Source organism: Cucumis sativus, unplaced genomic scaffold (assembly GCF_000004075.3).
Source record: "Cucumis sativus cultivar 9930 unplaced genomic scaffold, Cucumber_9930_V3 scaffold86, whole genome shotgun sequence".
NCBI classification, from domain to species: domain Eukaryota; kingdom Viridiplantae; phylum Streptophyta; class Magnoliopsida; order Cucurbitales; family Cucurbitaceae; genus Cucumis; species Cucumis sativus.
The window spans coordinates 19,942-45,383 of record NW_022279577.1 but is presented as its reverse complement, the minus strand read 5'-3'; the positions used below and the strand labels follow the sequence as shown (position 1 = coordinate 45,383).

The window sequence follows — 25,442 nt, the reverse complement described above, 5'->3', positions numbered from 1 at the left end:
GTTTAATAAGGAAGAAATAAAATATAACTTGTACAAATATTCTGAAAATCAAATGAATAAATGGAGTAAACACAAACTACAATTATAAACATCCAGAAGGGTCAAATGTCTACGAATAGACTAATGAGATTCAAAAATACAGTCATGCTTGCATAACTGACTGAAAAAAATGTAATGTTTCCAAAAGATGCCGCATATCTCAAGTCCATTATACGAAAACCTAATGTTCTTCAGTTTGTAGTATCAACAATGCATGAGTAGTGTTAAACATGTCATTTCATTTAGTTTGCGAACTACTATGGCCTTCCTCTATTCTCATTCATTCATCATCGATCAAACAAAGTTAAAGAAATTTGATCACAAAAGCTCTTTCAAACAAAAAATAAAAATAAAAAAAACAAATAATTCAAAAAAATTAATTATACCAAACAAGGAATAATTAACTAAACAAAATGTAAGGGATGAATCTTAAGAAAACAAATTACTAAAACTATATCTGATACAAATTTAGGGGGTTTTTTTGTCTATCAAATAAACAATAAAACAATGAACTTCAAGAATTAAAATTCACAAAAATAATTCAATAAAAGAATGGCAAAAAACCTCAATATCACAAAATTAATAAGACGAAATAGATGCATTCTACAAACTTGTTTTATTGCATGCTCACCACCCCTTCCAAAATTTATTTGATAAAAATTTAGTAAACTTAAAACACAGACAATAACAAAATTGTTGCAAACCTGCATTTACTGGTCAATGTCTTTAAATAAGCATTCTCTGACGTCAATTCTTGATTTTTAACTTCATAAGCATCCGCCGAACCATGAGACAATTATGAGAATATTTTATTTAACCACTAACAATCATGCTCATGCACAGACATTTAAAATAGAGGTTTTAACATACTATCCTTTTATAGAAATCGTTATCAGTTTTCTTGCCATTCCAAGTTCCACATCGTCACCCCTCTTTCTGTTCATATCATACATTACAAAAGCCAGTAAATGAAAGGAATGATCCATTATGGGTAAAATATTGATAAATAACTAAAATATACTTGTAGCAAATTCATTATCTCCGTTCCTGATATAGATTCTTTCTTTTTCTCCATTAAGACTTCACTTGGTTTAGACATACAAAAACTCCTATATAACCTGAATCCAACTTGAGCCTAGAACCGAAAAATAACTAAAAGGTATCTCACACACAATTTGATGTACTCCTTTTCTTTCTTCTTCACCTCAGGTATTTGTTGAGTTCCTACTTGCTTTGCACACAAAAGAAACAACATTAGTACTAAAATTATTACATAGAAACTAGTATCTATCTCACAGCATCCAACTACCATAACTTGATTGCCAATAACCTTCTCTGGAGTTCAACATTTTCCTACTGTAGCTTGTCAATTTGAGCTTAAAACAGCCTTACCTTTGGCTTCCTGTGGAAAAGAACTTCCTTGTTCAATGTTAAATAGAGAGAAATCATAGAATTTAGGCAAGTCTCGAGATTGTACTATTCGTGTAACTGTTGCAATCTCCATATCTTTAACTTGTACTACCGACTTTAGCCTCCACTTTGGTCTCCAACCTTGATGTATCTTAATGTAGCCTGCCACAAGAAAATAAGGTGACTGAATACAAGGAACCATGGTTGTGTGAAGGAATATATAAAAGCTTTGCAACATTATTACCCTGAAATGACTACATTATTCCATATCTTAAACCAATCTCCCATAACAAGAAATGAACCAAAATTAGAAACAGCAGCTCTTTCAACACTACCGAAAGACATAATCTCACGAAGACACTTAGCAATAAAATCGAATCTTTAACGCATCACCATTCAAATCAAATGTTAAACAAATCTCCTCTTAATTCCAATTATTTGATAAGCGAGAAACAAAAATAGATCATTAAGTAACACAAATTCACGAAAAATCAAACATAATAGATCATTAAATTGAAATGTGACGGTAGACTTGACTAAGCCTGATCCTCTTAGCTCAGAAGACAAGGACGGGTCGTGTTATGAGAAATGTCAAGGTAGACTTAACTAAAACTTAACTATGCATGGATAACAGAGTAATTTTCTTTCCATTCCAACAAATGCAAAATGAAACTCAAAACAATCTCACATAATACAAATAAAAAATTCTTCCATTATCTTCTTAGAACACAAGCATCTCTAATCTCCACCATCGACAAAGACCCAAGACATTAAAATTAAGAACATATAGAATCAAAAGCAACACAAAAGACCAAAGAGAGAGAAAAAGATAGTTAAGATCAAAACCATAATGATAGAACAATCAACAACAAACTAATCTCATATCTCATCAAATTTTTCAAAAATAAATAAAAGAAAACAAGAAATCAGACAAGCCAACATACCATGTCTATTTTTCCATTTGAATTTTTCCTACCTCTGTTAAGTTCCAAACATGTTTTCGAGTCATTGGAAATTACTTTTTATGTTACAAAATCACTTTTAAAAGTATACACACAAACAAATGTTAATATGCCATGAAAATCACTTTTAACAAAACATTTATTAGTAAAATCAATTTTGTTAACTAGTTTCTAAAACACTCTCAAATATGCCTTCCATAACCTGGTTTAAGTTTTCAAGAAAAATGACTAATGGGCCAGGATACTCATGCCATGGAGTGGCAAAAAGAGGTTGAGCTTTGTATTTTAAGTATCATGTTGATGAAGACATGTAAAGGTCTTATGATACATATTAGTGGAGAAAACAAGTAATAATAGAGAAATATTTGAGTGTATCAAGAAAGCACCAATACATATAGAAGCTTAAGCTAATGGATAAGAGAGTAAATTTAACATAACATCCAACACTCTTTCTCACTTGTGAGTTTGAAATATGAAAAAAAGAGCCACGCTAAGTGAGAATGTAAGTGCGTATATTCATGAAATAAGATGTTAGCTCGGTAAGACATTGATTTGAAGTAAATAAGATATAGCAATATAAGAATAGATACGTTGTGGTACGTTATACCAACACGATTTTAACTGTTAAATCAAAAAAGAGAAAAAAAACAAAAACAAAAACAAACAATAAAGGCATTATTAGGGCGTAGTTAAAGTTTTGGTAATTAACATTTTTAAGCAAAGCTAGATGGACTCACTGGCTACAAGAAATAGACAATAATTTGGATAAAGGCAAGGCAAGGAAGGGATCTCGAGTGATAGAAAAAGAGACGAATGGTGACAATAAGGGTACCATAAAAGTAATGGAAATTTTTAATTGGACAAACCATTCAACGTAATTCCCCCCCACGGTAACTTGGTCCATAAATTTCATAAATCTAATCACTCCTTCCACCTGTCCTTCCATTCATCTAAATTCCCTTTGACTCCTTAACAAAAACACATTATTTGCTTACAGGATCAATCATCATTTATATTCTCTCTTTTTCGGTGTACAAAACCTAGATTCTCTTCTAATTCCACCCTAAGAGAAACCTGAAATTTATCACCTACTGCACAGCCTAATATCTTCCATTGTCATTTAGCGTTTAGGCTTAGAGGTAGATGACATCCAAATGAAATACTTTAAAAGTACGAAAGTACAGCACTTGGAAATACCAATCTAAGATGTATAAGATCTCTACTCACCCCTAGTAAGCACAGAAATACTGAGAAATTAAAAAGAAACTGTAATAAGAACACGAGAAGAAGAAAATATTACGTATTGTTGATGAACTTACTTTGAGTCAATCACGAATTCAACACATCTCATCTACCATTTAACTTTGTTGGCATTTCAAACATGATGAACATTTCAATTCAACTCTTTTGTCTCTTAAGTACTGTAAGCTTTAGACTGATGATTATGTATTCTGCTCTTCAAGGGAATTCTATGGTCTTGGTGGAAGGGTTTGGTAGGAATTCTTTTTTTCTCCCTTAAGACTTGTTTAGACATACAAAAGCTCCTATCTCAGCTGTAAATAATAAACACCTCTAACAGAGTCCAACTTGAGCCTAGAACCGAAAAATAACTAAAAGGTTCTCACCTGCAATTTGATGTACTCCTTTTTTTCTTATTCATCTCATGTATTGTTGAGTTCTTACTTGCTTTGCACACAAACAGAAACAACTAAGTTAAAATTATTACATAGAAACTAGTATCTATCTCACACCATCCAACTACCATAACCTAATTGCCAATAACCCTTCTCTGGAGTTCAACATTTTCCTACTGTAGCTTGTCAATTTGAGCTTAAAAGCAGCCTTACCTTTGGCTTCGGTGGAAAATAACTTCCTTGTTCAATGTTAAATAGAGAGAAATCATAGAATTTAGGCAAGTCTCGAGATTGTACTATTCGTGTAACTGTTGCAATCTCCATATCTTTAACTTGTACTACCGACTTTAGCCTCTCAACTTTGGTCTCCAACCTTGATATATCTTAATGTAGCCTGCCACAAGAAAATAAGGTGACTGAATACAAGGAACCATGGTTGTGTGAAGGAATATTAAAAAGCTTTGCAACATTATTACCCTGAAATGAACTACATTTATTCCATATCTTAAACCAATCTCCCATAACAAGAAATGAACCAAAATTAGAAACAGCAGCTCTTTCAACACTACCGAAAGACATAATCTCACGAAGACACTTGGCAATAAAATCGAATCTTTAACGCATCACCATTCTCAACAAATGTTAAACAAATCTCCTCTTAATTCCAATTATTTGATAAGCGAGAAACAAAATAGATCATTAAGTAACACAAATTCACGAAAAATCAAACATAATAGATCATTAAATTGAAATGTGACGGTAGACTTGACTAAGCCTGATCCTCTTAGCTCAGAAGACAAGGACGGGTCGTGTTATGAGAAATGTCAAGGTAGACTTAACTAAAACTTAACTATGCATGGATAACAGAGTAATTTTTCTTTCCATTCCAACAAATGCAAAATGAAACTCAAAACAATCTCACATAATACAAATAAAAATTCTTCCATTATCTTCTTCAGAACACAAGCATCTCTAATCTCCACCACCGACAAAGACCCAAGACATTAAAATTAAGAACATATAGAATCAAAAGCAACACAAAAGACCAAAGAGAGAGAGAAAAAGATGGTTAAGATCAAAACCATAATGATAGAACAATCAACAACAAACTAATGTCATATCTCATCAAATTTTTCAAAAAAATAAATAAAAGAAAACAAGTAAGAATCAGACAAGCCAACATACCATGTCTATTTTTGCATTTGAATTTTTCCTACCTGTTAAGTTCAAACATGTTTCGAGTCATTGGAAATTACTTTTTATGTTACAAAAATCACTTTTAAAAAGTATAGACACAAACGAACGTTAATATGCCATAAAAATCACTTTTAACAAAACATTTATTAGTAAAAATCAATTTTGTTAACTAGTTTCTAAAAACACTCTCAAATATGCCTTCCATAACCTGGTTTAGGTTTTCAAGAAAAATGACTAATGGGCCAGGATACTCATGCCATGGAGTGGCAAAAAAGAGGTTGAGCTTTGTATTTTAAGTATCATGTTGATGAAGACATGTAAAAGGTCTTATGATACATATCAGTTGAGAAAACAAGTAATAAAAGAGAAATATTTGAGTGTATCAAGAAAGCACTAATACATATAGAAGCTTAAGCTAATGGATAAGAGAGTAAATTTAAGTTGAGGAACTCAACAAGTTCTACTTGACCTAACTAACTTGACTCTATATTTTTTATGAGCTTTTTTTAATGCATATTGCATATGTTTTTTTTATAATTGTTGATTATCTCACTTTTTTATGGTCTGCATTTACGAGCCTCTTTTCTTTCTTTGTTATGAACTGCGGTAACTAGGCGTTGCTAGAACCGATGGGGTAACATTTCTATGGTTCTACACTTAGTTTCTAAGTGTGATTGCTCACCTCTAATTTTCAAAACACTTAATTTCTAAGCACATACAATGTTCACCTAGAAAAAAATGAAAATTGTTGTAGTTAAGATCAAAACTAAATAGTTATGAAATAAGACATAAGAGATTTGATTTTAACAACCTTCCCGTTGTACTTGGGATCCACTCTGGCTTTGTGCTGGAAAATTGGTTTGGAGCTGATCGTAAGCTTTCAGTTGCTCTTCTATAACCTTTAGATACTCATCAAAGCTATAAGCTTTGCTTCCCAACGAAGAATCTTCTACTATTACAATACATAAGAAAATTCTATTTCATAAACCCTGTATCATAATTGAGGCTGGTAGAATGATTATTCTATAACCTTACCGGATAGTTTCATTCTTAACATTCATAGACACGATGCATGGCAGCTATCCAATTCTATTTCATGTTCTCGAGAATGGCTCGGTTTAACAATAATGTTAATTTTTGTTTTCTATTTTTTAAAATAATAACGCTGCTTACTACATTCTTTTTTTCCATTGGCATTCTACTTTTTCTCTCAGCTTTCTTTCCCTAGTGATAACAAATAATACGGGTGATAAAAAACTTAATCACTCACTTGGTTCAGCCACCGAAAGCCCTTCTGCTTTAGAAATAGAAGATGGGTTTGAGTAGGTAGATTTACTTGCATTGTATGTGCTGTTCATTTGAACTCTCAATTTCATCGAGACCAATTTCTCACTCAAACATGGTCTTGCATTCTCTAGAAACGTCCTACAAACAAAAATAAAGAACAAAAAACTACAATAAGGTCTATGAAAAAGTTATAAGAAAATCTCAAAAACTGATATGTAAGTCATAACAACCTTAAGTTCTCTTATCGCTGGGTTAAAATGCACGTAACGTTTTTCCAAGAGTCCGAGCAACCAGCATGTAAATAAGTTAAGTCAACTAAATTTGCTATAAATTTACTCGTATTAACATTATCATTGTATAGACTTGACAACTTCAAATTTATCAATATAAAATATGCTTTAACAAAACGTACGCTTGAGGTTCCTCCAACCTTATTAAAAAAGCAAATAATCCAAAAATTTAACAAATTTATAGTGCATATTATGTATATCAATTGATCACAACAAAATAAGATCGAACAAATACCAGATGAGTAATATTTAGCCACCAAATGAATAATGATGAAAACCTGAAAACAAAACCGAGAAAAAAAAAGGAAACAATTCATCAACAAAACAAATTTAGGGGACTAAAAAATTGCTTACCTTATTACACACTTCAAAATATTAAGAAAAGTGGAGGGAAAAAACCAACCAATAATCAAAAAATAAACTTCAACACAAATAGCCATAAATTTTCTTCTTTAAAGTATCACAAATAAGTCCATCAGTAATAACAAAATAAAAAAGGGCAATGTGCAAGAATTCTGCAATCGTAAAGCTATGCTAAAGGCAGTATGAATCAAACTTGAGCACTAACAAGAAAATTTGCAAAACAAAAATACTAGACATCATTAACTAAAGTACCAGCACAACAATGAATGTGTAACCTCCGCAAGAGCAAACCCGAATGGAGAAGAACATGAAGAAATATATAAATAGAAGAAACATAAAAGACAAACATGAAACACATGGAAACATACAAAGGGGATAAATAAAAGTACAATTATGAAGTGATGAAGCACAAATACAGGTACCAACAGAACTAGAATACAAGTCTTACCCTATCTCGACTGTCGAGGAGTGTTAACCAACCGTCGGAAGGTTGGTTTTATTTTTAGAAAAAATTAATGTTATCTGAATTCTTTTTCAAGCCACTAACCAGCCCCTCCTTATCTATGATCGGCGATCAACTCCTCAACCTCTAATTACATTTAAAAGAGTGATGCGAACATTGTGTGAAATCCCAAACCTTTGATGGATCCCACCATCACTCTCTTTCTATCCCTTCAAAACCTCATTATTTTCAAGAGAGGCCTCAAAGCTTCTTCCAATTAACATAAAAGAAGAATGAAAGAGAAGGAGAGAAAGGGAAAGTGGTTCAAAAGCTATGGAAAAAAAAGTAAAAGAACATGGTCTACTCATTGGCACATCTTACACATCTTACACAGATGATAATGTTAGGGCAAGGCAATGAGAGACATAATGCTTTTGGAGCCTTCTCCTCTACTTTCGAAGATTTTAATAAACTAAAATATGCAAATGTTACAAGAAAGATCTTTGGAGATTTGAAATAATCCAAAATAAAGAAAAAGGAAAACCCCAATATGTAAAATTTCAGAATCTAAAACTTGAAAAGTGATTGAATGATGAGATATGTTTGTACAATCAATTTATAGAGACAGTTGAAATATTAAAAAAAAATGAAACGTACCAAGATAAAAAGAATAGCAACTAGTATTATGACCTTTGTATGTCTTCAAATACAAACATCAAAATGAATCAAGAGATCTACCACACAAATAATGGTATCAACACAAATAAAGCAATTGTTTTATTAACAATATTTGAGTACAATTAAACTAAGCATGCTATTGTCCTTGACAAATTTACATTCTTCTAATCGAACAAAATCTGACCTTTAAATAGTGATAAAACTAAAGATGAAAGCAAGTTCAGCTACAACTTCAGACCGTGATATATATGACAGAACCTATAAAAAAAAGAAGAGTACCTAACTATATATACACAGAGGAGATCTGACGCTTACTAGCACATCGGAGGCTCAATCGATTTATATTTAATTGAAAAACAATACCTATATTTAATGCATACACATTGAATAGCCCCTGTTTCAATCCAATTTACAAAACTACCTCCATAAAATTACATAATGGGGAAGTTCGACCGGATGCACTGTGCTTTACCAGAACCACATGAAATTATTAGAACATAGTTCATTCAAGTAACTTTCTATTCAATAATTGAAACAAATGGAAAGAGGACAATTGAATATTAAATAAAGATGGAATTAATTGGGAACTCACGGAGTAATGCGATTCGTTCGGGGCTCACCGCTAGAGTTGAAAGAGAGACAAGGATTAGAAAGGAAAGGAAGAGGAGCGTCTGATAATCCAGCGGATTCTTTGATGAGTGGAGTAGTAGTAGTAGTAGTGGAGGTTCCAAGGACATTGAAGTCAATCCGGTGAGAGTGAGGGAATCCAGAAGGTTGAGGTTGAAGAGAGTAGAAATTGCAACCAAAATCGGTGAGGATGGTGGAATCGAAATTGCGAGGGAAGAAGAAAAGAGCACACAGGTCGAAGTAGAGGAGGAATCAACACTGGTTAAACTGGTTTTGGTTGTACGAACAAAGAAGAATTAGGGTTTGAGAAGAGAAAGGGAAAATGGAGTGTACGAACAAAGAAGAAGAAGAAGAAATGGAAAGGACGCGCTAAGAGAAGAAGATGGAGATGGATGGGTGAAATGGGTATGATAGGGTTTCGAAAATGGAGTGTACGAAGAAATGGAAAGGACGCACTGAGAGAAGAAGATGGAGATTGGATCCGCGACTGAGAGAAGAAGATGGAGATTGGATCTGCGACTAAGAGAAGAAGATGGAGATTGGATGCGCGACTAAGAGAAGAAGATGGAGATTGGATCCGCGACTAAGAGAAGAAGATGGAGATGGATCCGCAAAATGGGTATGATAGGGTTTCTGTTGAGAGATAGGCCAAAGAAGACAAGAGAGCAAGAGAGAAGGGGGGAGGAGAGGGAGACTTGGCCGTTAGAGAAGAGGAGAAAGAAATTTGAAATGAGAGAGACTGTACATGTAGGGTTTTTATTAGATTTTTTTTTTAATTTTGCTTAAATGGATTTAGAGAATTAATTATCTCGTTCACCGACTCATATTAGCGATCCATTGGTCCATTGTTTTGTCCTTTTTTTTTCAACAAACAATCATATTTTTTTACAATATAGGACTAAAAAAGATAACTAATTTATATATATATATATATATACATACAACATTCTCACCTACAAAGGGTATGTTTCTAATTTTCGTAACTTTATGCCTTAATATGGCAGTGCTGTATAATGCAAATCCATAATAGAAGAAACATCATTTACAGAAGAACCAAAAAAATGAAGATTGAATATAATGTACTTTAATAAAATTAAAACAGTTGGAGAGTCTTTGCATTCTTATATTGTACTAAGGATTTACATCGTTATTCATCAATAAAGTTTACTATTGAAATACTACATACTGGAGTTCCAACACAAACAGATGAAGAAAACAAAAGCACCAAAGAACCAAAACCAAAAACAACATATCCAAAACAGCCCCACAAAACAGGGAGAAAAAACAACACAGAGAGAACAACTTTTCCACCTCAAAACTCATAGCTCTTTAAAATATTTAAATAAGAAAGTTTCAACACTTCAAAATCATTGATTCTGTGGATATGAAAAGAAATTGACCAAACATTAATTCCAAAATCACAATTACAAATACGTTGAATGTTCGATTTGACAAGAAGATATCCTAAACACGGCAGAAAAGTGTGAGAGAAGGGGAAGGAGGGAGAAAATAGAGAGAGAGAGCAGTAGTTAGAGAATAAGTTGGGGGAAGAAATTTGAAATGAGAGAGAGAGAAGGGAAGAAGAGAGAGAAAATAAGAGAGAGAGGCAGCCGTTAGAGAGAAAGTGGGGGAAGAAATTTTAAAATGAGAGAGAGAGAAGGGGGGAGGAGGGAAAAAGTAGAAAGGAGTTAGAGAAGAAAAGGCCCATTTAAGAAACATTTGAATTATTTTGTCATAAAGCCCATTTAAAACCAAATGCATGCAAATCCAGTTCAATTATAGTTTCTTCACCTCTGCTTCCACAAGTCTCCAACATAAAACAGACCGTTGGAGAGAGAAAATTGAAATACAAAATGGAAAATCTAGGCACATTATAATTTTTAAAGAGATGACTAACCTTCTTGATGTTACGTTTTTCACCGTCAAATATGTCCCATTGTATATTTTGTGTAAATTCAGAATAAAGTCATACCACTTGAAATCCTGAAGAATTACTACCTGCAAAGAAAAGCATCACATAGTTAAGAAGACAAGGAAGGAAAAAGTGATCAAATAAAATCCCACAGAAACGAATTATACCTCTAGACTCCTGTTGGAAGGATCGGCATTTGGCACAATTTTCATACCACCGCCAAAGTATTTAGCATTTCCAATGCATAGAGCAGTTACTTGTGGATACAGCTCCCATTCACCGTCATCAACCTGTGAGTTATGGCATTCTACATAGATGAAATTAAATAAAGATGGTAAAAATGCAGTCACTGCCCCCTCCAAAATGGTCTACATTTTGAAACCACCTTGAGACGAATAGGATCGGTATTAGGGGTTATTTGGGTATTGAGGGCATAAATAGTTAGGGAGTGGGTTACATTTGGTTATAAATAGAGGGATAGGGGAATGGAGAAGAGAAGCAATATTTGGGTTTTAGGGCTTGAGATTGTGATCTCAAGAAGGGAGGATCCAAGTACCTCGAATAACTTGATTTATTGTTTAAATCTATTATCTTTTAGTTTAGGGATTGGAAAGAGAAGGATTGTGGAGTTTGTGATAATATTTTGGTACACTGGAGCTGGAAAAAAGAATATTAAAAACACATACTGTTATACACAGTCTGATAATAATACGAATCACTAGCTTTTCTTCTTCTTTTTCTTTTTCTTCTCCTTTAATTTTTGTTATGGGTTTTGTATTGAGTTTTGTGTTTTAGATTGTGAAGTATGGGGTAGCTAAACTCTTAATCCTAGGGATAGATGAAGACAAAGTTTATGAATTACTCTTTGTAATGCATCTGATTATTTGCTCTTAATCTTTTCATGTTTTTATGTGAATAACGTTTATAATATCTTGATCACAGATTAATTGTTGATTGGCCATGAACCCTAATCTTTGCATGACTAGAGTAGTTATGAACATGGAAAGAGATAATTAAGGATCCCTGAGGAGGTTGTTGAAAGAAGTGGACCTAAAAACTTTTGTTTATTAATAAAAAGAAAAATGAACAGAGATTCATCTTCAACAGGGGTCTTGATGTTTAATTTAATTTAAATTGTGTATGAATTTTTAATTACGAGAATTTTAATATGTTGCAAGAGCACTATAGCCAAGGTATAGAGTGAGAGGGATAAGGTTTATATGTCTTAGAGAATGGAAAGATGGAATTTGTGCTAAAATTATTAGTGTTCCAAATACAATTATGAATTGGGTATAGTTGCATTCCCCCTTCTGGATTGCATAGCACACACCTGAGACTCTGTTTGTGTTTCACTAAAGCCATCACATATGCCCACAGTCCCATCTTCAGTAGTAGAATTGCCCACATCTTCTTTTCTTTCAGCTCTGAGAAAATACAAGACACAAAGGTCAAAAACCAAGTTACAAAGGCAAAATTGAATTGTGTTCGAACATAATAGTCTTTCTCGAAAAAACACTAAAGCTTGCATTATGCTAAGATCCACTTAGAATACAGGGATATTTAATGGCTAGTTTTTAAAGAAATAACCTACTGCCTTTATTTCCAAACCTGGTTTTTCTAAAATGAAAAAGGAAAACTATATTGGGTGGCAAATTAGTTTAGGTATTTTGCAAAAATGTCTTTAAGGTTTGTGATTTTGAAAATATAGCAAAAATAATCAAATCCAGGCTTTTATATGGGTGGGCTGGACTTTATTTGATCATTTTCACAAATAATAAAGTTATAACTTGTTTTACCATTTTTGCAAATGTCCCATGAAAAAAGTTAATGCTCAAGGATAGCATTTATTTGTGAATACTGGTTTTCAAGCATTGCAAACGGTGTGATTTGAGTTTTATAATTAACACTATTACTCAAACGAACCTATTTTGAAAGAAATTATAAATTATATTGTTCTAGGAAGCAATTCATCAGTAGAGACTAAAAAATATAAAAAAAAATATTTCTCTTATAGTGAAAATAAACTCTTTCATAACGACTTCGTTGAATGGTCTCACTATATTTCTGGCAGCGACCATTCTTGTTAAACACTTCAATTCAGCATGGTCTTTCCATAAGAAGATCAAGGAGACAACGGCAAAAATTACCTTTTTGACCACTGGTTAGATAAAGCACTAATTGGAGAAGTTTCTGAATGGTCTTGACCAACAAGCGAACAGTCTGGTAGGAAAATCTGGTACCATTAAGGATTAAACCAAATGCAAACGAAACCAAAAGTTTAAACATAAAAAACATCAATCCTAATAGAAGGATAATACTTTTATCGCAGCCAGTCTTTCCAGGTGACTTCTGATCTTGAATCTTAAAAAGAAAGGAAAACAAAAGGATTTGAAGGAAAAAATAAAATAAAAATGGAATTGTAGCTCAAACCAGATTTTACCTTAGTTGTCTGCTCCAACAAGTCCTCAATTGCGGAAGCGACATCAGGAACGTGTGAAGTTACTACAGAAGAATTTGATGTAGTTTGTTTTGTGGAATTCAAAATGCAGTCAGATTGAGTGGATCTGTTTCCAACAAAAGTGAATGCTTTTCTATGGCTTCGTCAAAGAACTTGCGCTTTTCTTCATAGAACTTATTCGTTCAGCTGCTCCTATAAAGCTACTGTTAGTTCCAGCTGATTGGTCTCTCGGAATGGCAGAATGGATAGGAACTGGGATATGCTTTCATTGGCTATCATTGGGGCAGCTTGAGTAGGAAATTGGCTGACAGTGCATAAGCCTGTCGCTCTGTCTTGAGCTTTAACTTCTTTTGGGCGATACAAATCAAGAGAGACAATCTTTCTCTGAAAGTTTTGTATTCAAACAAAATCATTCCATATCTAAGAGAAGAAATATCAACACAATGGGTCTAGAATTCTATCAGGATATGCATGTACGTGAACATATATAATTGAAAAGCAACAAAATCGTGAAGGTACCTATCTGACACACTCATATATCCATTCAGCTGTAATGCATTGTTTGCCCCATTTACAAGCAGCCTCAAACTTTGTCCCATCGGTGAACTTGCATATTAGATGGGTTACCTTCTTTGTCAGCTTCTCCACAAACTTGGTCCCAAGTACAAAACACAGATTTCTTAACAATACTCTGTGTTTATCATCATATTGTGAAACACAAAATCGTATGTTTTCAAATCCAGGCAAAGGGACACAGCAAGGAAGAGGAGAATAGAGAATGTGCCCATTGGTATCCCACAAAACATCCATCCTTCATAACGAGTTTATTTGAAATAGTCAGTAAACAAATAAAAACAAGATAAATATTCAATTCTCATTTCAAATATCAGTTTAAGATATTGAACATAATTAGGTTACGAAATAAATAATAAATATAAAATTAAAATTAAAAATCATCAGTAGTATCAAATTTCATAAAAAATGTTCTCACTTTTCCTCTTCTCATTAAGAAAGGTTCATCAAGACAAGTTCCATCTGTCTTGATATTTTTACCACCGTCCATCCTTGTTATTTTGTTCCGAACTGCATTAGAATCTTTGTTGAAATCGCTAGAATCACTGTAACCAAATTTCAAATGTGGATAATGATAGGTTCTTTGAGAAAATCAAGCACGAGCAAAATTATTGTGTTAGAATTCTTCTTTTGAATCACTTGAATCAGAACTCCAATTCTTCATTTGGGAGGAAATTTGAGTTTCTTGCCTATACCAACTAGCCAACTAGTATATTTTTTCTTCACACTGTCTTCCTTGATGTGTACAAATGCATCCATGCAAAATTAGGATGAATTTCTTTCTTCTTCTTTCTTTTTTAATTTTAAGGGTTCCCCCAGTTAGATGTGTGTTGTTTAGCAATGCGAACAACTCACAAGGCTCCTCTTCTGATCAGCATCACGAAAAAATTTCCAATTTTCCACCGATGGCAATCAAAGTTGGTCCAAACGTTTGCTCTAATACCGATAACAATTTGTTGTAGACCAAATGAGAGAATTTTATTAATATTTAAATTTGTGAATACAAGAAGACAAGTACTCTATTAAAATCAAACTAATCCTAATTAATAAAAGAAACTAATCCTAATCCTAATATATTAAGAATTTGACCATAATACCCTAATTCCTACTCCATAAAAAATCTTATGAGTTATAGTTCGTTCTTTAGTCCTCTTGTAATCAAGTTGACGAAAATGGTGGCAATTTTTTAAAAAAAATTACTATAATTGATAGAGTTATAGTTCACAAAAAGAAAAATGGCCACACACCTGAGACTCTGTTTGTGTTTCACTAAAGCCATCACATATGCCCACAGTCCCATCTTCAGTAGTAGAATTGCTGACATCTTCTTTTCTTTCAGCTTTGAGAAAATACAAGACACAAAGGTCTCAAAAACCAAGTTACAAAGGCAAAATTGAATTGTGTTCGAACATAATAGTCTTTCTCGAAAAAACACTAAAGCTTGCATTATGCTAAGATCCACTTAGAATACAGGGATATTTAATGGCTAGTTTTTAAAGAAATAACCTACTGCCTTTATTTCCAAACCTGGTTTTTCTAAAATGAAAAAGGAAAACTATATTGGGTGGCAAATTAGTTTAGGTGTTTTGCAAAAATGTCTTTAAGGTTTGTGATTTTGAAAATATAGCAAAAATAATCAAATCCAGGCTTTTATATGGGTGGGCTGGACTTTATTTGATCATTTTCACAAATAATAAAGTTATAACTTGTTTTACCATTTTTGCAAATGTCCCATGAAAAAAGTTAATGCTCAAGGATAGCATTTATTTGTGAATACTGGTTTTCAAGCATTGCAAACGGTGTGATTTGAGTTTTATAATTAACACTATTACTCAAACGAACCTATTTTGAAAGAAATTATAAATTATATTGTTCTAGGAAGCAATTCATCAGTAGAGACTAAAAGAATATAAAAAAAATATTTCTCTTATAGTGAAAATAAACTCTTTCATAACGACTTCGTTGAATGGTCTCACTATATTTCCAGGCAGCGACCGTTCTTGTTAAACACTTCAATTCAGCATGGTCTTTCCATAAGAAGATCAAGGAGACAATGGCAAAAATTACCTTTTTGACCACTGGTTAGATAAAGCACCAATTGGAGAAGTTTCTGAATGGTCTTGACCAACAAGCGAACAGTCTGGCGGGAAAATCTGGTACCATTAAGGATTAAACCAAATGCAAAGGAAACCAAAAGTTTAAACATAAAAAACATCAATCCTAATAGAAGGATACACCAATGGGTCTAGAATTCTATCAGGATATGCATGTACGTGAACATATTTAATTGAAAAGCAACAAAATCGCAAAGGTACCTGGCTGACACACTCATATATCCATTCAGCTGTAATGCATTGTTTCCCCCATTTACAAGCAGCCTCATACTTTGTCCATCGGTGAACTTGCATATTAGATGGGTTACCTTCTTTGTCAGCTTCTCCACAAACTTGGCCCCAAGTACAAAACACAGATTTCTTAACAATACTCTGTCTTTGTCATCATATTGTGAAACACAAAACCGTATGTTTTCAAATCCAGGCAAAGGGACACAGCAAGGAAGAGGAGAATAGAAAATGTGCCCATTGGTATCCCACAAACATCCATCCTTCATAACGAGTTTATTTGAAATAGTCAGTAAACAAATAAAAAAAGATAAATATTCAATTCTCATTTCAAATATCAGTTTAAGATATTGAACATAATTAGGCTACGAAATTAATAATAATATAAAATTAAAATTAAAAATCATCAGTAGTATCAAATTTCATCAATAATGGCAGTTTCTACGCCAGCTATCCATTCAAAATTGGCTTCAAAGCCGTAATTTAACGCATTTAACAGAAGTGTGCATCAATACTTTCTCAATTCCAGAGAAAAATATATAAGAAGCATCTATTTGTTTGGCACAGGGATGGAGTGCAAACCTTTGGAGTTCAAGGGACAGTCATAGAAAGACTTCTTCAAATGTTGAACTCCAATTAATTTTGTCAATAAAGAAACCTCTCACACAATGATAGCACTCATATTTCCAAAATGTAGACAGAGTGAAGAAAAAGAGAACAACCAAATATGTTTTCCAAGATAGACCACCCTTTTCTTTTCAGACCAACCTTAATGGATAGTCTGAGAAGGTAAATTTATGTTACCACCTTCCCCTAAACATCAAAAGGTCAAAATGATAGAACTGATTGAATCTCCATTTTCCAATTTAATAGTATCCACCATTTATGCCAATTGTTCTATACAGATGCAGAGTTAGGGAAACAAGTAGCAGAGCAGAAGCAGAATGAGTCATCGACCTGGTGGCCCAAAGGGAAAAAATAAGGATGTGACCATTTGATTGTGTGATGCCAGTTGAGGACAAGATCACGGCCATCACCTCATCAGACCAACAAAGCTGGGGTGGCAGAGACACTTGATGACTCAGTCACTATCACTCAGGACAAGAACAAGATCAACATCAACTCCAATAGCTACTTCTCCAAGAGGAATCTTAAATACTTGGCTAAGAAGAATTTCAAGAAACACAACATTAGAGATTGGCTTTGAGTTATTGCTTCAAACAAGGAGATGAATGTGTACGAATTGAGATACTTTAACATTGCCAAGAACAACGGGCGAGGGAGAAGACTGAGGTTCAAGTCCTATATTTTGGTACCGCCATTTGAGGTAGGATCAGTTGTAGCAGCCCTTTTCATCTAAAGGCTGTTTTAATTTATATTCCCATACCTTGTCTGCTTTTCCTATACATCAGCAAGAGTTCTCGAGTCCAACTCTAATTTACTTTTGATGATTTATTAACTATAAATCTTGCTCACATATTCCCCTTCTTTTGGTTGGTTTGAGGATACCTTTTTTTACACTGGGAGGACAGTTGTTGTAATCTTAGAAAACTGATGTGCGTTTGGTTTTGGAAAAAACAGTATCCATCCTTCATATTATAAGAGCGTGGCTCAACACAAAACTAAAGTCCCTCAAAATTCAAAGATCCAACCCAAACACAATCCAAACTTGCAGTGGCTAAATGAAACAAAATATGCTATTCAACCTTGTGTGGACTTTTATGTCCAAAAAGGGAAACACAAACAAAACCCAATAGTAGAGCTCTAAAACGGAAATCACAAATAAGACAATTAATTATCGCTTACCTCTAAACATGATCGAACCCGATGACTTGACACATAAGTACTATGAACGTCTGTACTCCTTGGTATCCCACCATGACATTCAACAGTGAAGTGCACTTTCTGCTTCATGTGATCTTCAACAACCTCGCCTCCCCCTTGATTTATCATTCAACAATTTCAGCTCTCTAGTAGGAGAATTTCAAATATGATCTCAAAATATACATAAAAAATATTTGGGATTATGGAAGTCAAAAGTTGATGCATGTTTGTTAGTGTTCAAAAATAAAATGTAAAAAAATTTGAAGGCATATTCCTCAAATGAAAAATGAAAATCGTAATTATTTCACATGCTAAATGACATTTGGCACTATCTTAAATTTTTTAGGAAAATTACTCCCCAAGTTTTGGTTTTGAAGAACACGTGTGTTTGGTTCTTGAGTTTTAAAAATGTACATTTTTAGTCTCCAGGTTTAGAAAAATAGACCCATTTGGTCATGCACCTTTTTAGTCTCTAAGTTTATAAAAATTGGTTTAGAAAGTCCCCAATATAACTTTATACATTTTTAAGGTAGAATAACTTCTTCTAAAAATTGGTTTTGAGAGTCTCCAGTATAACATTAAGCACTCAAGGATTAAAAGAGTACATTTTGAAAACTCAAGGACCAATAAACCTATTTCTATAAAATTGGGGACTAAAAAGGTAATTTTTCCATTTTTTTTATATCATTCTCTTAACAGGATCGGAGTGTTAAAGAAACAGTAGATCTAGAATCCTATCTGCACCATTGACTTGCTTTTAAAATCATGGAGTTGGAGCAGTAATGAACTACTCTTTACTCAAGTCAACTGATATTGAATACAGGGCTTCTACTTTGTTATTTTTTTAAAAAATGGATGCTATTTACCACAATAATACATCTAAAACCTAAAGTGCATAGTGTACATTAATCATGCTGTTTGAAATAAGAGGAAAGAATCTTTACAACATACCCGATCTTCTGGAAAGGAACTAGAAAAACAAAATATTTTCCCCTTAAATACACATGATGACTTCCCATTTGAAACCATGAAATCACGCCCCATCTTTTCTCAACTCTTGTTTGTACCATTTGCTACACATTGTTGGCTTTTCTGGGATAATTTCATTTTCCTGTCTCCATTCACTTTTGTTTCACTTTTTTCTTCAATTCTTTCCACTGCTATTGACGTCTTTCCAATGCTAACATGAATATTTCCTTCTGACACATTTGATGGCACGATTGGATGAACATTTGGAACTTTATTTTGATCCATAACAATGGTGCTCATTGTAGTCCTAATGTAGTCATGATTCAAGAATCTAAGAAGGATACCTTGAACTCAATGCTAAGTTTGACTGCTCCCTTCGGAGTGACAAGTCTCGTTTTTCCCCTAGTGTGGAACGGGGAGGATTCCTCCTCTTTTCAAAGCCCTCATCAAACTCAATGCTATGTCTAGAACGCTAAGAGTAGGTGGTCTGCTTTTGGTTAGGCCAAAAGTGAAGTTTCCCTTCATTTTTTTATGGGATTTTTCTGATGTATAATGCATATGTTCTTTGTTTTTTTTAGCTCTTAATTGTCTCGCTGTCTTAAGTTTTACATTTGCAAGTCTCTCTTTTCTTTCTTTGGTACGCACACAATAACCGATGGGGTAACCTTTCTATGGTTCTACACTTAGTTTCTAAGTTTGACTGCTCCCTTCGAAGTGACAACAAGATTTGTTAATGCCCACCCTTTCTAAAGGGATTTAGTTCATTGTGGCTAGACAAGAGGCTCCAAACTCATGTTTGACAAGACAAATTTGTTAAAACCATCTCAATTTCTAAAGAGTACCTCCTATCCTTTTTTAACTCTATCTAGGCTAGGTTTGGACTAAGCGCATCATAGGTAAGTCATGGCAAAGAAACAAAGGAAGACAAAGCTAGAAAAGTATCCATGCACTTATTTATTATATGCATGCAATCAAGCATTCACAACACACATACCATTTTCTCAATCATGCATTCACATCTCCATAAGATATCGCTAAAAATGGGCTTAAACCAAAAAACACGGCAGCTTATTCTCAAATTTCAGCACATATACTCATCAACATTCAGAATTTTACATCACAAACCCAAGCTCAGTGATCAAGGGTTGCTAGTCATGCTTTTTATGCAAGATCTAAGTAATCTAAGAAGGTATAGTGCTCATTATTGTAAGGAAATTTTTTTTAGAAATTTTGAAATTTGGGCAAAATTTGAACCTCCAAGTTTAGACTAAACATGCAAGCAATTGCCCACCCCCACTTAAAAAATTGCAAACTTTTGAAAATCAAAATAAAGGGAGAAAAATAAGGGAGAACTTTGGACTCCCCTGGAAGGATCGACATCCTTGGCTTTGGTTTGAAGCTTGCATGGATAAACCTCTTCATTCCTTTTTCATTGATTATTCATCCTTGTTCCTGAAAATCAAAGAAAGTTCTCTCAATTTCATTTATTACTAAAATTAGGATAATTATATTAACTGTATTTTTAACACTTTTGGTAGTTTATGTTTTGAGTGTATTTTCAATGGTATTTTTATATAAAGTACAAAGTTTATGGGTATTCTGTATAATTTAGCCTTGAAATTTCTCAGACATGCATCAAATCAAAATTTCAAAACCATCGGTATACTTATGGAACCTCTTTAACAAAAAAAAAAAAAAAATCAAACCCATGAAGTCTAACTAACCGAACACAATTAGATTTCTAGTAGCAGTAATTTACCACAGAAACATAAATTAATAGTTAGAAAATAATTGCATGGCATTTCTATAAATTTATCACATGATCTTTCTTCTTCCTTTTTTTCTTTCCTTTTTTTGATAGAACTCTAACTAAGTTAGTTAGGCTTCTACATGTAGCAGTTAATTAAAATAGAGACAGAAACTATAGATTAACAAACAATTGGAAGGCCTCTCGATCAATTTAATACACAATAAGTTCATACTTGTGTCGTTTTGGAAGTATGAAAAACGAAAAATCGCTATTTTCCCTAAACGAGAAACCTCTTCATTCCTTTTTCGTTGATTATTCATCCTTGTTCTTCAAACCTCAAGCCTTAAAATTGAGGCAGTAGAGGAAATTCTCTCAATTTACTTCAAAGGAAGGATCATGTTCTCTCCTACAAAGGGTGTGTTTCTAATTTTCATAACTTTATGACTTAATATGGCAATGTTGTATAATGCAAATCCATAATAGAAGAAACACCATTTGCAGCACAACCAAGAAAAATGAAGATTGAATATAATGTAATGCAATAAAATTAAAATACTAAAGAATCTTGTGGTCCCTTCCTTTTCTTCTTTGTTTTTGATAAAGTAACTGCATTTATCACACAAACAATTAGATAGAAGACTTAAAACCCTAATCTGCATCGGACTAAGTTGATATTTTTCCTCTTTCTTTGTAAGTTAAAAACCACATGAGTTTGACACTGATTACTACCACCACAAGTCATTTAACTTCTTCAACTGCCTCATACTTTTCACACGAAACTGCGTCATACAAATTAACCCATAATAAAGCTACCCAAATTCCAAACCCCATCCGATTGGTTTCTGAAATCAGTAACTCTCATGGAAGGAAAAACTTGGACAGACTGATGCATAAATTGAGAAATGAAAGTTTGAAAAAGATTCTTACATCTTTGTCTATTAGAAAAAAAATCGATTTCTTGCAGTAGAATCGTTGTTCCCTACCATTCTCAAAACAGCCTGAATAGCCATGTTAAGAACACCGAGCCCAACACTGAAGTTGAAAGAGGAGAAAAAACAGCATGTTGAAACAAATGAAGGTTAAACCAAAAGGATTGAACTATAGTTTCCAAAGTTTTCATTTCTCTTATATTCACGTAATAGTAATAGTAATAGTAATAGTAATTAATTCTCTTTCAAACAACCACTTTTGTTTCAACAAAGAGGACAAGGCTTATGATCCCTAAATAGTTAGCAGTATTGCTATTTGGAGAAAATGTTAAAGTTAAACAGCTGACAATACCTTCCAGCCCCTACCACTACTATCTTTTGGTTAACAAAATCACTCAATGCTGCCCTTGAGCTCTCACATTTCCCAATAGTCCAGCGAGAGCAACACCAGCAGTTCCCTTTATGAAATGAAATAAACGAAAATGAATGTCCTTTTAAGTAATTATCAACTGCATGAATACAACATGAACTACTCACTTGTATGTCATCGTTGAACATGCAGAACCTCTTACGATAACGTTGTAATGTTTCAAAAGCCCATTTCATTTGAAAATCCTCAAACTGGCATCATTCAAAATCAAATTGCGAGATTACGATACTGATTACTGGCAGTGAACACAGTTAAAAATTTGATATCTTAACCAATAAACCTGAACAATAGCTTTAGGCCAACATGTATGCACGACTTCCATAAATTCATCAACAATAGATAGATACTCTTCTCCCTCCAATCTAGGTATTCCTATTCCCTGAACTCCAAGGTCACCGAGGCCAAGAATACGACTTCCATCTGTCAAGACAATCACGTCAACCTGTAGTTGGAAGAAGAAAATACAATGAACTTCAAATATGGTGTTGCTGGAAATTAAAAGGGATTTTCATTTTTATTTTGCTCAAAATCAATGCTCTTGAGCTTTTAATGTCCCGAGGAATGTGAAAGTTTCCCAATATATCGTGTATGGAATTTTAAACTTTTCAAAGAAAACAAGGGTGATCAACATACAAAAGCCTCCTGTGGATAGAAAATTAATCAAACGAAAATTCGATTGTTCTGTAGCAGTTTGACTTTGTTGTCAAGAAAATTAAGAGTGATAAGAAGGCGAAGGAGTGACTTTGAGTGGTGGCAATTAGACAGCCAAGCAACTACACTCAAAGTTGCAGGTCAAATAGGCAGCAGGAAGAAACAAAGAAGAAGAAGAAGAAGAAAAGTTTTCGATCTATCAAACGTGATCAACATACAATAGAAAGTCATTTAAATTATCCAAATATCTTTTGAAGTAATTTTAACAATTTCAAAATAACTCTTAATCATGCTCTAAATATGGAATGAATTATCTATTCAACTACAAATACAAAAGTTTTCCTAAATCACTCTAACTAATTATACAAATTCCACAACACATAGATCACACGCTTCCCAAGAACCCACAAAATTATTCAATGCGGCATTTCATCAAACAGCTGGTGGATGGGGACAACAAAAACAAGTGTTTAACAAAATTATCTTAGAAACAAACACATTAATATTACCTGAAGATGGAACTCCAATTGAACAGCCTTGAAAAAGTATGGAAAAACAAACAGAACATAAAGATTGTGGGACTCCTCAACTCCAATAAATCCTGCAATGGAAAAATGGGTTAGAAGAAGGTGGAAAAGCATAGTAGAGGATGATGATAATGAAAATGGGTAGTAATGTTTTTCGGTAGCTATCTTTTTCTTCTCTTTTTTTTTCATGTAGTTGATGGTTGTTCTTGATTGTCTTTATCTTTTTTTTTTTTTTCCTTTTTTGCTTTTGGGAAAAAACAGTTTGTTGAATAAGAGGTGATGATGCTGGTGAGGGAATTTATTAAAGTAATGAATACTTTTTGGAGGACTTAAACAAGTAAAAGGACGAAATGTATAATTAGTTAGAGGAGGACTTAAACAAGTAAAAGAACCAAATGAAGCAAGCTCAAGCAACAAATTTTCTGTTAAGTAAGCATAAATATTAACTAGAGACTTAAATAAAATATTTCACCACCACCACCACAACAACAACAAAAAACCCAAATATATCGCCATTGACAACAGAAACAGATCAATATAAGCACAATACATTACATGGAAAATATGGAGATAAACGACATGAAGGTTTCCCTTTCACTTACAAAGAGAATCATTAAGTAACTTCTCGTTGTTAGTACCAATATCTAGCATTACTGGAAGAATCTGTCAATTAAACAAGAGTAAACTTAATGAAATTCAAAAAGTGGGGTTAAGAAAAGTTGCTAAAAAAATGTCAACATTAAATGATATTAGTATTCTTAGATAATCTACAAATTTCATGAAGAAAAGACTGCAGACTTGAGAGTTACCCCCACAATCAGGAATACTTGCTGGAACGGGAAAAAGATATCGGCAAATTCTAAACACGGCACACTAAAACTCTCACTCTCCTGGTTCATGCCTAAAATCACATGTACATGTCAATGCTGATAGTGCCTCTTTCACTGAAACAAACCAAATTTCAGTACCAACTAAGATTCAGAAAATAAGGTATTTAAGATGCAGGAAATAAGGTAGTTAAAATGCAGGAAATAAGGTAGTTAAGATGCAGAAAATAAGGAAACACCCCACATCACTACAGTGCATAACAAATCTATCACATAAGCACAAAGATAAATACCGAGTGTATTAGTTGAAACTTAGCAAAAACAAAAAGGACATAAGCTTATTCTCAAAATTCAGAATCTCACGTCACAAACCCGAGCTTAGTGCTCAAGGGTTGACAGTCATGCCTTTTATGCAAGATCTAAGAAGTTATGATGCTCGTTATTGTAATGAAAAACTTTTGAAAAATTTTGAAATTTGGGCAAAATTTGAAATCCCCCAAGTTTAGACTAAACAAGCGAGCTATTATCCACCCTTCGCTTAAAAAATTTCTTGGAAGTAGCCCAACATGAGAAGATAAAACAATCTGAATGCAGGCAATCCTATAAACAATTAAAACAATAGCCACAACTGATTGAAATCAAGTTGGATAAACAACCATTGGATGAAGGGAGGGCGTTGAGCTTGTCTAAGAAAAACATACTCTTTGAGGGTTTATGCCAGCAGCAGCAACATACATATCCAGCTTTCCTGTAGGTATTCCTATACCCTGTAGGTTCTCACCTGCAATTTGATGTACTCCTTTTCTTTCTTCTTCATCTCATGTATTTGTTGAGTTCTTACTTGCTTTGCACACAAACAGAAAACAACATTAGTACTAAAATTATTACATAGAAACTAGTATCTATCTCACAGCATCCAACTACCATAACCTGATTGCCAATAACCCTTCTCTGGAGTTCAACATTTTCCTACTGTAGCTTGTCAATTTGAGCTTTAAAAGCAGCCTTACCTTTGGCTTCTGTGGAAAGAACTTCCTTGTTCAATGTTAAATAGAGAGAAATCATAGAATTTAGACAAGTCTCGAGATTGTACTATTCGTGTAACTGTTGCAATCTCCCTATCTTTAACTTGTACTACCGACTTTAGCCTCTCAACTTTGGTCTCCAACCTTGATATATCTTAATGTAGCCTGCCACAAGAAAATAAAGGTGACTGAATACAGGAACCATGGTTGTGTGAAGGAATATTAAAAAGCTTTGCAACATTATTACCCTGAAATGAACTACATTTATTCCATATCTTAAACCAATCTCCCATAAC

General features: G+C 33.5%; 2 protein-coding genes across 10 annotated transcripts in view; both read right to left on the bottom strand.

Annotated features, from left to right (window-relative positions):
- Positions 1-4,095, bottom strand: part of LOC116406313 (NAD-dependent malic enzyme 59 kDa isoform, mitochondrial-like) — a 61,494-nt gene extending 57,399 nt beyond the window's left edge. Inside the window, exon 1 of one of the 3 annotated variants that reach the window (XM_031890007.1) lies at positions 4,037-4,095. The gene's annotated coding sequence lies outside the window, so the exon portion shown is untranslated. Of the gene's footprint in view, positions 1-1,528; positions 1,548-3,730; positions 3,829-4,036 lie in introns of those variants that run through there. The other 2 variants (XM_031890009.1, XM_031890012.1) reach the window with 2 other exon arrangements.
- Positions 4,096-4,347: 252 nt separating this feature from the next.
- On the bottom strand, positions 4,348-25,145 carry LOC116406315 (sphingoid long-chain bases kinase 2, mitochondrial-like). 7 transcript variants are annotated; one of them, XR_004219343.1, is made up of 17 exons: positions 25,052-25,145; positions 24,823-24,965; positions 24,104-24,238; positions 23,897-23,957; positions 23,277-23,368; positions 22,397-22,558; positions 22,224-22,307; positions 22,039-22,144; positions 21,685-21,789; positions 18,990-20,459; positions 18,021-18,154; positions 16,188-16,216; positions 13,282-13,683; positions 12,989-13,061; positions 12,172-12,265; positions 11,009-11,148; positions 10,901-10,927 (listed from the first exon to the last, which is right to left on the bottom strand). XR_004219343.1 is itself a non-coding variant. In XM_031890027.1 (16 exons), exons 11-16 carry the CDS (start codon positions 18,165-18,167, stop codon positions 4,430-4,432), a joined length of 561 nt encoding a protein of 186 aa, XP_031745887.1. In that variant the 5' UTR covers positions 18,168-18,184; positions 18,990-20,459; positions 21,685-21,789; positions 22,039-22,144; positions 22,224-22,307; positions 22,397-22,558; positions 23,277-23,368; positions 23,897-23,957; positions 24,104-24,238; positions 24,823-24,965; positions 25,052-25,145; the 3' UTR covers positions 4,348-4,429. The 7 variants fall into 7 exon arrangements, 1 of the variants encoding a protein (XP_031745887.1); XR_004219344.1 differs by having other exon boundaries at positions 12,989-13,074; positions 22,397-22,536; XR_004219346.1 differs by lacking the exons at positions 10,901-10,927; positions 11,009-11,148 and adding an exon at positions 4,348-4,439.
- Positions 25,146-25,442: the final 297 nt, after the last annotated feature.